The following is a 14,939-nucleotide window of genomic DNA, read 5'->3' as shown; positions in this document are numbered from 1 at the left end:
GAATTTGGGGAGTATATATATTGGGTTAGCCAAAAAGTTTGTTTAGTTTTTTTCATATTATGGTTCTAGTGCTGCTTAGTTGTCTTTAACTTCATTTGAAACAATTTTGCCAGACTATATTGTGACAGCTGTCAAATCAGTGTGTATTTTAAAAAAACTTACCAAAACTGGTGAATTTTTGTGCAGCCATATTGGTATGGGAGATGCAATAAGATAGGCAACCTTTTTGGTGTTTGTGCTTTATTATTTCAAGAAGGGTAAAAACTCAACTGAAATGTGAAAAAGATTTGTGCACTGTTTGGGGAAGGTGCTGTGACTGATCAGACCGGTCAAAAGTGGTTTGTGAAGTTTCTTGGTACTATTGACATTTTGGCCAAATTATTATTTGCTGTGGGGCTGTCTTAGGCATTGAAAGATGTTTAGCAGCACCCCTGGCCTCTACCCATTAGAAGCCAATAGATGGAGATAACCAACATACTCAAAATATCCAAATCAGTGAAGTTATTGGTGAAAATGAAAAATGTGTCTTTTATTAAAACATAGTGGACTTTTTAGTCAACCCAATATTTACAGTTGTTATATCAATGTGTTGACAGCTTTATCATTATATAATGATCTTCTTTGTCTCTTGTAACCATTTTTGGCTGGAAGTTTATTTTGTCTGATATAAGTGTGGCTACACCCACTTTCTTTTGGTTTCTGCTTGCATGGAATGTTATCTTCCATCCCTTCATTTTGAACCTATCTGTGTCTTTAGAGCTGAAATGACCCCCTGTGGGCAGCATTAGTTGCGTCTTGCTTTTTTCTTATTCTTTCACCGCTCTGTTCCTTTGAACTGGTAAATCTATCCATTCACATTCAGGGTGATAATATGTAAGGACTTACTACTGTCATTTGACCTTTTGCCCTCCAGTTGTTTTGTATCACCCTTATTTCTTTTTCCTTCTCGTTCCGGCTACCTTATCAAGTTTGTAGTTTTCCATAGGGACATGTTCATTTCCTCCTACCCCCACCATTTTTTGATTTGTGTCTCTGCTCTAGATTTTTGCTTTGTGGTTACTATGTGGTTTACAAAAAAAAATCCTACATAAAATAGTATCCTTTTCTGCTGATAGCAACTAATCTTAATTTGCCTGTAAGTTTGCATCCTTTTCTACACTCCCTTTATACTTTCATCATAACACATTATCTTTTTAATACTATGAATTTGTTACAAATCATAGTAGCTGTATTTTTAATACTTCTTCCCTTTAACCTTTATGCTATAATTGTTTAACATACCTTTCTAAGATTCAACATTTTCTAATTGTGAATATCACCATAGTCAAGGTTTCATGTACTTTTCTCTTTGCTGAACTCCTTTCAGCATTTCTTGAAAGGCTGTTCTAGTGTGAGTGAACTTTTTTTCTGCCTGGAAAAGCCTTTATTTCTCCATATCTCCAGGGTAACTTTGCCAAAATGAGTATGCTTGGTTGGAAATTTCCATCTTTCAAATGCTTTGACTATGTCATTCTGCTCTCTCCTGGCTGCAGAGTTTCTGCTGAAAAATCTGCTGATAGTTTAGGGGAGATTACTTTGTAGGTTACTTTCCTTTCATCCCTGGCTGTCTTTTGAAATTCTTTATCTTTGACTTTTGACAGTTTTATTACACTGTGTCATGGATGAGGTCTTTTTTGCATTGAGATAATAAGATGTTCTATTAGCTTCACGGACTTTTACATCGTTTCTTCCCCAGGTTGGGGAAGTCTCAGCTACCCTTTGAGTAAACTCTCTTCCCTCTTTCCTTCTGACACGCCCATTATTCTTACACTGGCTTTACAATGGAGCCTGATGGAGCCATCAGACTCCAGGTTTCCTCACTTTTAAAACGTCTTCGTTCTCTCACCTTTTCCACCAGAATCATTTCTAATCTTCCTCCAGTCTTACCTACTCCATTTCCAGTGCTTTTCTAATGCATTCTGAATTTCATTTACTGAATCCTTTAACTCTAGGGTTTTTATTTAGTTCTCTTTTAAAATAATTTTAGTATCTTGGTAAAATACTCATTCTGTTCATTAATTTTATTCATGAGTTCACTGAATGGCTTACATTTTCTTGAAGGTTGTTGAGTTTCTTCATAACAGCTATTTCAAATCTTTTATCAGTAATATTCCATATGTCTTTGAGTTTGCTGCAACACTGTGGTTTTTCTCTGTGATATTGTATCATGGTGAATTTTTTATAGCAGTTGTTGAAACCTGCCTCTGCCATAGCATCTGAAGCAGCCAATGCCTTTCTTACTTAGGTAAGGCTTGGTTCCCTCTGATTCTGTTCAACAGTCTGGCAATTAGAATACTTTTCCTTTTCCAGATGTTGGTGGAATAACATAAGTTTTTGGTTTCTCTTAGTGGAACTGATTTGCTGCTAAAATTGGGAGTGTGCCTATAAAAACAAGCTGGCTTTAAAAAAATATTAAAAGCCTGGTGGCAGTGTGGACAGAGATGTGTGCTCAGCCCACAGTAGGGGTGACATGAAGCCCACATGAAGCTTTGGGTGTGCCCATAGCCCAGTAGGGGGGTCCTTGAGTTGGGGAGTCCTGGAAGTCTGCTGATAGACTCCCTGCTGTAATCCCCATACAGAAATGAGGTCTTCTGAGTCCTCTCTCTGCTCTCTTCCCCTCCCTTCCCCAAGTCACCACTGCAGTCTCTCCTCAAAGTGGGTTCCTCCAGCTGCAGCATGCTTGGCTGGAAACATCCCCATTCACCTCCCTCACCCTCCACCCCCCCTCCATCAGCAAGGTTGCTGCTGCCTAGGCCACTAGTCTCCTGGACCCGCACCATCCCTGAGGGCCAATCCCCCCATTTCAGAAGCTCGGATGGAAGGGTCCCTTGGTATGCTGTGCAAAGTCACTTGTGTTCAGTTGTGGAAGTGTGAATAGTTGTAAACTGAAGGGGAAAGGAAAAAGGAGTGGCTTACGCTGCCATGACGGCGACATCACTCTCAGCCGCAGTCCTTGTTAGAGCTTATTTTGTCTAAATATAGCTGCCCCAGGTTTTTTTTTTATTTGTTTCCATTTGCATGGGTTATCTTTTTACAGCCCTTCACTTCTCAGTCTGCATGTTTCCTAAGATCTGAAGTAAATTGCTCATAGACAGCATCTTACAGATTCGAGCTTCGTTGGCTTTCAAAGCCAGATGTCTTGATACATTGTCTCTCAGGTGCAGTTCTTATAAGCTGGGGTGCCTAACGTGGGCTTCAAACTTCAAACTTCATTCTTTAGGGAGAAGTTCTGGGTTTTGAGTTAACCACAAGTGTGGGTTACCACACTGAGAGTAAGGTTTATGGCAAGATGGTACCTCAGCCTCTCCTACCTCTTTTGGTGTGGATTTTTTTTCTCATTTGCCCAACGAGTAAGAGTCACTCAGCTACTTTCTGGATTTCTTTTCAGAGGAAATTGTTTTACCTATAGATTTAGTGTGTCCACGGAAGGAGGTGAGTTCAGGCTCTTCCTATGTTGCCATCTTGAACTGGAACTATCTTGTTTTAAAGAGTTTTGATATAGCTGGAGTATTTTTTTTAAGCTATACTGTTAATTTGTCATTGTAGTTAAGGGGATCATAGTAATAACCATCTGAATCATTTGTTCTAAGAATTGGAAGGGATTCAGAAGTTGTCTAATCTAACTTCCTTTCCTGACAGCAGTTGGAATCATTTGAATAATGCTCCCAACTGCTCTCTCCCACCAAGGCCCAATTCTAAGAAACTGGAACCTATGGCTTCCAATCATTAGCCTCAGTTTTACTTTCTAGAGCAACATGAAAAATTATACACTAATAGTCTTCCCTCCCAGGTGGTATCAAATTAATATTTTGGATTATAGAAACTCTAAGATTTTCCCTAATTCTATATCCTACCTCTATATTCTAAAACTTATACAAACTACACTCTCTGGTGGAGTTTAGTTCCCCCTGCCTTTTAAAATGTCTCAATTTGCAGAGGTTCTTACAATGAATAGCATTATCATAATCACATTATTTCCTTAATGAGACACAAAGTCATGGTTTATTTTATAAGTGATGATAATTTAGATATAATGAAAGGCAGACAAGCCTGTACCATCAATGTGTGATGACACAAGGGGAACTGTTCCATCGGAAGTGGTGGTATGGGACTTTAGACAGGTGAAGGTGGAAAATGCATCTGCCCATCCCAACGTTCCCCAGTTCCCAACGTTCCCCAGTTCCCAACGTTCCCAACATTTCCCAGTCACATCATAGCATCAAGTCTAAGGCCTCAGAGCACACTGAGAGATCAACTAAATTAGGGAGGAATCAATGATACAGCAACCAGCATGTCGCTGCCCATCTCAGGCAGAGCTGAAGAAGAGGAAGAAGAAATCTTATATCTTTTAAGGATGGGGTTAGGGTGGTAGGCAGAAGGACTTCTAAGTTTGAATATTGCTTTTTAAGTGGTGAAAAAACTCAAACATATTATAAAAGGAAAAACTGAGATGAAGAGAGTGAAGACTTTGGAGAGAGTGGATTATTGACTGCTGAGAGAGAAGAGGCTGAAGGGTAGGGAGTCAGGAGAGGGCTTGTCAGTGGGTAAGTGGAACAGGACCTTAGGGATTTTTCTGCAGGGTGGCCTCAATTTTCCTCTTTGAAGTAGAAGGCAAGGCCATCTGCAGACAGTGGGGAAATGTCTCCTTAGAAGGGAAGAGGCCAGCACAGACTCCTTAGCTGACGTTGGGCACCATAAAATTACAATGGTCTCATCAGTATTTTGTACAATATTCTCTAGATCAGCATAGGACTCTGGTGGTGTTTTAACAATCGTGTTAATAATGTTCATTTAGATTTTAAAGTACAAGTTAGTTAAAAAAAAGAAGCCTTAGCAGCTCAATTTACAATAGCCAAAATGCTAGAAACAGCCTAAGTGCCCATCATTAAATGAGTGGATCAAAAAACTATGGTACATTTACACAATGGAATTCTATGCAGCAGAAAGAAAAAAGGAACTCCTACCCTTTGTGACAGCATGGATGGACCCGGAGAGCATTATGCTAAATGAAATAAGCTAGGTGATTAAAGACAAATACCATGATCTCACCTATAAGTGGAGTATAGTCAACAAAACAAAGAAGCAAGCAAAATATAACCAGAGACATTGAAATATAGAACATTCCATAGTGTAATGGCTAGCACTCTGGACTCTGATATAAAGAACAAACTGACAGTGAGCAGAGGGGCAGTGGGGAGGGAGCTAATAGGGCAAAGAATGGGAAGGGTCATCAAGGAACATGTATAAAGGACTCGTGGACAAAGACAATGGGGGCAGAGTGGGAGGACTGAATGTGGGAGGTGGGGATGGGTAAGGTGGGGGAAGGTAATGGGGGGGAATGGGGACAACTGTAATTGCACAACTATTAAAAAAAATACCTTCAATTTCTTTACCAAGACAGGCTAGTGGATAGACAGTGCTTAATACTTAATACTTATTTTATCCTAAATAGATTCCAATCAAATTAAATGACTAAAAGAATAAATGCTATTTTATGTAATTGCTAAATTAATTTGTAATATATTTAACTGCTCTGTTTACCTTTGCAGAATTCTTCGCTTTCCCCTTATTTTTGGGTGCTTTGGAGATGGAAGCAGTCTTCTCCTCTTTGTCCTAAAGCAAAGGAAAGGAAATGAGGCCACTGCTATCATTAATCTACCTAGCAATTAGGTATTGGCTGCAATTAATCAATTTGAACTGTTCTTTTTAGCAGCCTGGACACCTGCAATTTAATTAAATAATGAAAAACTTTGGGTGTTTTAATCACAATTTTTTGAACCATGCTGAATGTACCCAGAAGTGATAAAGGTAGGCAGTAAAAAGGATTAAAATGAAGGAAATGTGGGTCACAATGATGCTCTGCCAATTTCCATGATGCATGATTCACCCAGACCACATTTTCCTCATCAACGCACAGCTTATTTCTCTTGGGATTGGTTATTATGTGCCACAGACTGAGAATTGGACATTGTTTTTAGTGTTATGGAAGAGAAATGTAACAATGGAGATAAGCAGAGATAGCTGGGGCAAGTCATACATAAAAATAAAGCCCACTCACCAAAAAGGCATTAATTATGAATTTACAGAAGGCAGAAATCAGATGCTGAGAAAGACTAGAAATAAAGTAACCCAGCAGGGGAAGGACTAGCAATTCAGTGATGGGAGATATGATTAATAACACCAAAGCGACAGCAAACTGTGACCTATAGTATTAATTCTTCCAAAAATGACAAGGAAGGGTATAATTTATAGGTAAAATGCCACACATGCACACTTGTTGCATTACATATTATTTTTTTCATTCACTAATAATCACATTTTGAGAATCTGCTATATACCAGACACTTTGCTAATCCTGAGCAGGGAGGTAAAACACACATCACTACTGCGTAAAGTACACAGCTTAGTGGTGCACTACACATGTAACTCTAGGTAACACAGGTGGCAGGGAAGCAGAGGCTTCCGGCAGTGGCCTGGGCAGGGAGAAGCAGTAAGAAGGAGCTGCTTCCTGAAGGAGCTGAGGACTGAACGGGGTCCTGAGGGATGGGGAGGAAACCCCAGGTCAGTGGGCACAAGAGAGTGAGGTGGAGTAAGAGACCCCTTTCATTTTAAATAAACACAGGCAAAGCATTCCTGTTGCACAGCAATACAGTGTGGCAATCAAAAATGATGGCAGTAGAGAAGCAACCTGGAAAGCATTTATAAAGCACCATATTTTTGGACTATAAGACACACCCCCCAAGCCCCCTCTGCCCTGCAAATTTGGGAGGAATAATAGTTGTTAATGCTGCTGTTGAGTTCTGTTTACATTTACACTGGTGAAATATTATGTTATTTATCTTATTAAATATTTTACCACACTTTTTGCCTCAAAATTTTTTCCTATTCTGAAACCTAGGTGCGTCTTCTAGTTCAAAAATGTGGTAATGTTAAGTAATGTGTTATATGGACTCTGAGTACAACTATATGAAATACATACATATGGAAAAAGATAAGAAATGTATCAACTAGCGTTTGTGGGCAGCAGAATTATACGCATACATGTGCGTACAAACATGAACACACATTCAAAGAAAGTACGTATGAGAAAGCGCGGTACCTCCGCTGTGTTCGCTGAGGTTTCTGTAGTTGGAGGACAGCTGCCGAAATCCCCTGACAAGGCATCGATGGGGTCTCGGTCATCTTCAGGTTTCTGAGGTATTAGCAGAAATAGCCGGCAGTGAACAAACCCAAGGCGAAAATGCAATAGAGTGGCTTTCCCCATATCACGGAAAACAAACGATGCTCATTAAAAACCTTGCTGACATTCCTTCCTGATAAAGTAATGTATTATAAAGGAGATAGTAAAACAGGAAAATAGTGACAGCTTTATTTTATTCTACTCTTTTACACAAGTTGCTTGGTCTTCTCTGAGCCTTGATTTTCTTTCTTTCTTTTTTTTTCTTTTTTTTTTGTAGATTTTATTTTATTTATCTTTAGAGGGGAAGGGAAGGAGAGAAGGAGAGAAATATCAATGTATGGTTGCTTCTCGTGTGTCCCCTGTTGGGAACAGGCCTGCAACCCAGGCATGTGCCCTGACTGGGAATTGAACCGCGATCATGTGGTTTGCAGGCCCACCCTCAATCCACTGAGCTACACCAGCCAGGGCTTGAGCCTTGATTTTTCTATATGGAAAATGGAACTGCCTATTTTGAAGAGTTCTTGGGAAGACTGAAAGAGAAATAATACGCATACTCTTAAATGCGCTTGGCATCATATCAAGCAGAGGGTAAGCATTCAGAGGGTAAATTTTAGATTTCTAAATTGCACAAGTTGCAGCTAGAATTAAAAAAAAATTATACAAGCATGCAGCTGTGGTATTTACCTTTGATTCCTTGGGTTTCTCTGTAGGGGGCGCCACTGGTTTGCCCTTAAAAACAAAGCAGACTATTGGTTAGACATATATTTTTGTAAAGGTTTACTTAGGTGTAGTCAGAATTTATATAATGTATGTATATTATCCAATTACTTGACTGGGAGAGTACATATCTGCCACAACTGATTAACCTGGGTCCCTCCTATTTCCCCACCAGCTTTGGCTAAGTACCACCCTGTAACTATTTTAATACTCCTGGGTAAACTACAAGAGGGAGAGTCTGATCCCGGAAGTGAAAGAAACACTAATTATTTAGGAACTTTCTGCCATCCCATTGAAATTCTGCTTAAAGTGTCACAAAAAGTAACTTGTATTTTTATGTCCTATTTCCAGTGCTTTTATGTCTTATTTATTATAGCTTATCATATTTCAGAAGGATGTGAGGCACTGGAACAGTCTACAAATGTACCAGGGTTATTTTTTTTTCAGTCAGGATTATGAGTACAACTCATTAGGGGTTTTTCCCATCTATGAAGGCAAGGACATGAAATAATACATTTTCCAGAGAACACACACAGGGTCTGGTGGTACCATCAGAGCAGGGAGGACTCTAGCAGTGTGCAGAACTGCTCTCATGAGGAACACAGAATAAAAGCAAGGAGAATTGATTCCTGTATGAGGAGACACTCAAGCTGGTAACACCGTTTAAATCAAATGAAGCAGTACAGAGAGGATGTAATTTGGACTTCCCTGTTTTTCTTCGACGAAAAGGCCTGGAAAGGGTTATTTATCATCTAATTAACTTACAATAGGAGCCTAACAGGAAGGGGCGAGGTACAGGCCAGGCCGACCTCAGAGAAACTGGCTTCCATGTTAGAGACACAGGCCAGGCCTTCCTGACAATATATGTAGATATAGAAATAGCACTTGTGATTGAGAACATGGTTTTGCCTGTTTTCACTCAACTGTGTAGGAGAAGGAAGAAAGGGAGACCCCAGGTCTTGGAGTTACCTTATTTGTCCTGTTCATTATTGCAATACTAGCTTCTCTATTGTTCTCCTCAAACGGAGAGACTCCACTTAAGTCAGGATTACAAATATCATTCTTTTTTATAGCCTTTTCTTGTAAAAAGGGTTCATCTGTATACGTGCCTTGGAATCACTGTTGGGCATCCATGAGTGACTGAACATTGTTCACCTCTCTTTACGCCACAGTGTCCAGAATAACTATACAATAAGTTATACTGGCTCAAATAAATATTAAATAGAATCCTAGACAGCCTGTTTGACAGGGGCACATTAAAAACAGACACATTACATTTCTACGCTGTTGTTAAAGTGCAACTCCTATGCATTTCAAGTGAAGTTTGCATTTCAAGTGAAGTTTGGATCTAAAAAGCTTTGTCGTATACATCCGATGTGGACCTCTGCCTTCACTTACCTTATCGTTATCCAAGAGATGTCTGTATTCCGGGGGGATGGTGTCATCTCTCTCTCCCAGCTTGTCTCTATGTTCAGCTTTAACTTTTTCCTATAAACATTGAGTAGATATAATTAATATTCCTTTCCTCTTTTGCTTATAGGATGCATTCTGATATGCATTGCTCAGCATTTATTGTGCTCTTCTGGGGCAAAAAACGTACCCATGTTTATTTTTTAAGCAAGAGAATAACATACTGGATGACTTGAATGGGCTATTAGTTGATCAAAAAAAGTAAACTCATGTGCTTCTATATGTCAGATTACATCTGTGACTTTTATACCTGTATTTTAAACCGAAATAAATGATTAAAAAATTATCCTCAGAAACTATGTGAAGAGATAACAACCAAAGACATAAAACATCTGTGAGTTTCACTTTTCAAATAAAGAAATCAAATCACTGCACCTTGGCATTGAGAGAGGTAATAATGACCAGTATTTATAAGCAAACCTGAAGGACCAGGATGCACAGCAAACGTGAACCGATGTGCTGACTGCTTATGTTGCAAGTGAGGGGACACCTGCTGTTAAGCAGCACCTACCATCCAGTCTCCCCGCCTCAGTGGGGTGTGGCTGGTCTCCTCCACAAATTCAGTGACCCTAACTTTCCCCCTCTCAGGGAGGGGGTGCTTTAGATTTTGCTTTTCTGCCTCATTATAATTTAATTTTTCAAATATAGGTTAAGTTCACATCAGTGTTCCTATGACAATGGTAGACTCAAGATGTAACTGTCCTTTGAAATGCCATCTATGGGACACCAATCTGAATGGTCAGTTGCTTCCTGGTTCCAGGGTAAATGGACTGTTGCATTGTGGATTGTTGATTGTGTGCTGAGTATCAATAAGTCCCTATACATGATGCATAAGAGAGGGAGAGTTAACAGTTTGTGCCTGGTAGACAGACCTCAGCACAGGGTCAAACTCCTGGTCAAAGCTCTCCTCCTTCCAGAGTTTGTGTGTAGTTAGTTAAGAGGGTGGACCACGTTACTAGGGAAACCCCTGCCGCTCCACACACAGTGTGTGTCAACCTAAAAAAGGCACACATATGGGTATCATATATGCCATGTCTCATTACCAGACAAAACCAAGAAAAGTTAATTTGGGAAGAGAATAAAATTAACAAGGCAGAGGTATGCTTTTCCATTGTAACAAGGTTTGGCCTCAGAAACAGGATTTGCCTGAATCTGTGACATAGCCTCAGTCCTCACTGAGGAAGTGAAGAAACACAACACCGACAGGGAAACATGAGACATGTTATCCAGCTGTTCACTAATTCCACACAAAGTCAGAAGTGTTTTTTTCTTTTTGTGTGGAGGGTAGGGTATTCAATGCTATAAAGAATCTTAAATTTACACTTATTTTTTCACTTATTTTTCCCTTTTACCTTGACTTTATCCCTTATGGGTTTGCCCTCATCTGGATCAGGCTGCCTGTGTCCTAGACGGTCAGCAAGCTCATCAAGGGCATCATCAATTTCTTTGTCATTCTGTTAAAAAGTAAATCTGAATTAGTCACTGGTGGCCAAATCAGGTCACCTGTTGGAGTGTGGCCCCAAACACTGCCACTGAGACTTCCACAGGAAGGCACTGGTCCGCCAGCCCCAGGACAGGGTCATTTTTCCCTGTTCACTGGCTCTCAGTGACCTCTCTGCTCCTCTCTACACCTGTCCCACCCCAGGTGTCTTTCACCTTCTAAGAAAACAGGTGTCTCCTAAAAAGATGGAGTTCCCTGGACTGATTGACTCAAGATGCTGGAGAGTTTTCAGCAATGAAAACTCACATGAATTATTACAGCTTAGTTTACTCTTTGATTCCCAAGTATATTCATTTAAATAAAGATTATTCCTAGTTTTAGCAATGGCTCCAAATTAACTAAAAATAGACTCTCCGATGGGAAAACTAATAATTTCTTATTCTGCAACACACTTGTGAAAGGCATATACATGCAAAAAAATAACACTAAACTACCTTCTTACACTAGAGGCTTAAATGTAAGCCTCTAAATCACAAAACTCGTAGACGAAAACACACGCAGTAAAATCTCTGACATTTCTCTTAGCAATATTTTTTTTGATATATCTCCCTAGGCAAGAGAAACTATATCAAACTAAAAAGTTTTTGCACAGCAAAGGGAACCACCACTAAAAGGAAAAGACAACACACTGAATGGGAGAACGAATTTCACCAACAATAAAGGGTTAGTATCCAAAATTTATAAAGAACCCATACAAGTCGACACCAAAAAAACCCAAACGATGCAATTTAAAAATGGAGACTTCTCCAAAAAGACACATGGATGGCCAATAGGCATATGAAAAGATGCTCGATGTCACTAATCATCAGAGAAATGCAAATTAAAACTACAGTGAGGTATCCTCTTACACCTGTCAGAATGTCATCATCAATAAATCAACAAACAAGTACTAGCGAGGACGAGGGGAAAAGTGAATGCTTGTGCAATGCTGGTGGAAATGTAGATGGTGCAGCCACTACTGAAAACAGTATGGAGGTTCCTCAAAAAATTAAAAATGGACCTGCCTTACGACCCAGTGATTCCACTTCTGAGTACATATTAAAAGAAATCCAAAACATTAATTCAAAAGGACATATGCACCCATAGTTTCATTGCAGCATTATGAAAATAGCCAAGACATGAAAACAACCCAAGTGCCCAGTAGAAGAACAAAATCTTACCAATTACAATAGTATGGATGGACCTAAAGGGTATTATGCTCTGTGAAATGAGTCAGTCAGAGAAAGACAACCAACCATATGATTTTACTTATATGTGGAATCGAAAGACCAAAATAAATGAACAGAATTGAAACAGCCTCATAGAAGCCCAAAGCAGACCGATGGTTGCCAGAGGGACGGGGCATTGGGGAACTGGACGAAAAAGGTGAAGGGATTAAGAAGTGAAGGGATACATTGGAAAGGTGATGGGTAACTACAAATTGGTAGTTACAAAACAGTCACAAGGATGTAAAGCACAGCATAGGAATACAGTCAATAATATGGTAATAACTATGTATGGTGCCAGGTGGGTGCTGGACATATGGCAGAGGGGACACTCTGTAAAGGCTATGATTGTCAGAACACTATGCTGTGCACCTGAAACTAATACAAAACAATAATAAACATAAACTGCAACTTAAAAATAAAAATAAAAAATAACTGAAACAGAAAAAAATGAAGCCAGGAAACTTTGCTAAAAAGAAAAAATAAAGCCTTTTGATTGCAGATGGCTACTAACGGCTTCAATTCAGGCATAACCTCTCACCTGAGTATTAAAAACCAAAGTGTAAAGGGCAGCCCGGGCCATTAACGAGTCTTCCTTTCTGTTGCACAGGGACTTTCATCGCCGCGGTTGTCACGCACACAGAGCATTTTACCAGTTTTAAGTGCTTCCTAAGAGCTCGGAATTACAGCTACTAATGGTGGAGCTGCCCGAAGCCGGGTCTGGGCTTTGTCATTTGTGCCTCTGGCTATTTTCAGATGCTCCTGAGGCTGACCCAACAGGATGAAAATTCATTCAGAATCTCTGACTACAGTACTAAGTAAGCTTTGATGCCACATCAAAAGCAAAGGAAGCATAGCTGACTTCACTAAAGCTACTTCATCTCCGTCTAGCAAACCAGGCACTTCACAACGACCGTAGAAGACGGGGGTCTGATTTAGGGTGAGCTCTATCTTTTGATGTGCCACGGTCTCCTCGATAATTTCACATTTGGTGCTGCATAGAAAATTAATCAAGGAAGTCTGGCAAAACTTTGATCCCACAGTCTTGCCTCAGAACATGTGAATAATTAAAACAATATTGATGCTGAGTTTTTTCTATTACTAGCATGAAAATGACAAATTTTTACTACGCTCTTCCATGACATATTTGTTAATTTGGGAGAAGAAGCTCAAACACCAAACAATTCCATAAAATAATCTTGAGGTTAAATAATAGATAGTATTTATAGCATGTGTTAAGAAAAATAAAAGAAGGAGAAAATAAAATATCAGGAAAGCTAAAATTTAAAAAAATTTTAAAAATCTAATAATTCAAATACATACACAATGCACATTGCACTTTCAATTCTAATAAAGCAACAATTTAAGCTTTGTGACTATGTGTAAATATTTTCACATACATTATTTCATATAATCATTTCGGTATTCTGCCTAAATTGCTAGTCTTAATTCTTCTGAAGGTGCCTGGTATTCCTAACAGTTTTTGTCTGCTTCCATTTACACTAAACAGGACAGTTTTGAATCAGAACTGTATTTTTTTTACCATTATTGTATAAAAAAGCCCAATGTTTGTCCTGTTAGAGTCCTGTTTTCTTTCTTCTTCTTGTTGTTGTTACTGCGAAGGTAAACATTTACGAAACACGTTGCTTACCGAAGTGGCCGGGGTTGGGCCCGAAGATTGGGGGGCTGGAGCTGCGGTTTGGGAGACCAGTTCAGAGATGGCAGCTGAAAGTTTATCATGTTCAAATGGCTTTTGTTTAAAATAAGAAGGAGAGATTTGGCTCATTAATATGTTATACACAAAATTATGTCTGCAATGCCATCATTTAAATAAAGCTCTTAATATAGCTGTATGATTATTAATTCTCTTGATCCAAATGGATCCCATTTACACTAAACAGGACAGTTTTGAATCAGAACTGTATTTTTTTTACCATTATTGTATAAAAAAGCCCAATGTTTAGTCAGGTTAATCTTCCCTAAAAAGAGTGAAAGGTAACTTTCATTTTTTTTTCATACTTTTATGCATTCATTTTTCAAATATATTTCAGAAGAATGTTGAGTCATATCTAATTAGTTATTTTAATAAAAATATTAACTTATAAAATGACTGGAAATAATTGTCACCATTAAGACATTCGGTCAAACTGTTTTAGATGTATGGGTTTTAATTTCTTCATGGTCTTGTTTTTCTAAACATTTCCTCTATTGCTATTTACATAAGTTGACATCTTGTTACATAATATTTTCTAATCTGTTACTAATATACACAGCACACATAATATCTACAAATGTGAGAGCAAAAACTTCAGGCAACTCCAAGGAATCATTTTTTTTCTACTTGTCACCTGTTCTGTTCCTCAACTGACATGCACTTTCCAGGCCATTGTCCACGTAGGATTAAATAACCCAGACCCCACGAAGAAAGGTTCTGCAGAACCTAAGTTTGGGAACACCCAGACTTACAATGTTTGCATACAGAAAGTCCTAAAACTCCCACAGTTTAGAAACCTGTTTACTGATCCCAACATCTCCCAAGCTTTCTAGTAACAGAATTCCCTTCGAGGGGCTATCTATTCCACAGGAAGCTAGGTTTCCTTAGAGGTAATTTGGAAAATGATCAAACCGCAGAATATCAACTGGTAAAGATATCTAAGAAGTACTTTTAGACAAACCCAATTTTAAATTCTCTTTTCATAGGTGGACTTGATGGAATACACGCTTCCTGGTTTCATCAGTTACACTGTTGAAAATATTCGCTGTGCTGGAACGATACTTCATGATGATGCACACTTCTAATGGCTACTGCGGGTTGAGGGCTATTAAT

At 39.0% G+C, this 14,939-nt stretch overlaps 1 protein-coding gene across 5 annotated transcripts in view; it reads right to left on the bottom strand.

The window, feature by feature from the left end:
• CAST (calpastatin) overlaps positions 1 to 14,939 on the bottom strand; it is a 134,095-nt gene that overhangs the window by 12,426 nt on the left and 106,730 nt on the right. For all 5 annotated transcript variants that reach the window (XM_037153840.2, XM_037153841.2, XM_037153842.2 and 2 more), the window contains 6 exons: positions 13,764 to 13,862; positions 10,759 to 10,860; positions 9,335 to 9,424; positions 7,904 to 7,948; positions 7,139 to 7,231; positions 5,581 to 5,652 (listed from right to left, as the gene is read on the bottom strand). In XM_037153840.2, coding sequence (XP_037009735.2) covers positions 5,581 to 5,652; positions 7,139 to 7,231; positions 7,904 to 7,948; positions 9,335 to 9,424; positions 10,759 to 10,860; positions 13,764 to 13,862 — 501 coding nt within the window. The remainder of the gene's footprint in view (positions 1 to 5,580; positions 5,653 to 7,138; positions 7,232 to 7,903; positions 7,949 to 9,334; positions 9,425 to 10,758; positions 10,861 to 13,763; positions 13,863 to 14,939) is intronic.

The sequence above is a fragment of the Artibeus jamaicensis genome, unplaced genomic scaffold (genome assembly GCF_021234435.1).
Source record: "Artibeus jamaicensis isolate MK-2021 breed Jamaican fruit bat unplaced genomic scaffold, CSHL_Jam_final contig_3214, whole genome shotgun sequence".
Lineage (NCBI taxonomy): Eukaryota > Metazoa > Chordata > Mammalia > Chiroptera > Phyllostomidae > Artibeus > Artibeus jamaicensis.
The sequence above is the reverse complement of the archived record's forward strand: the minus strand, read 5'-3'. Positions and strand labels throughout refer to the sequence as shown.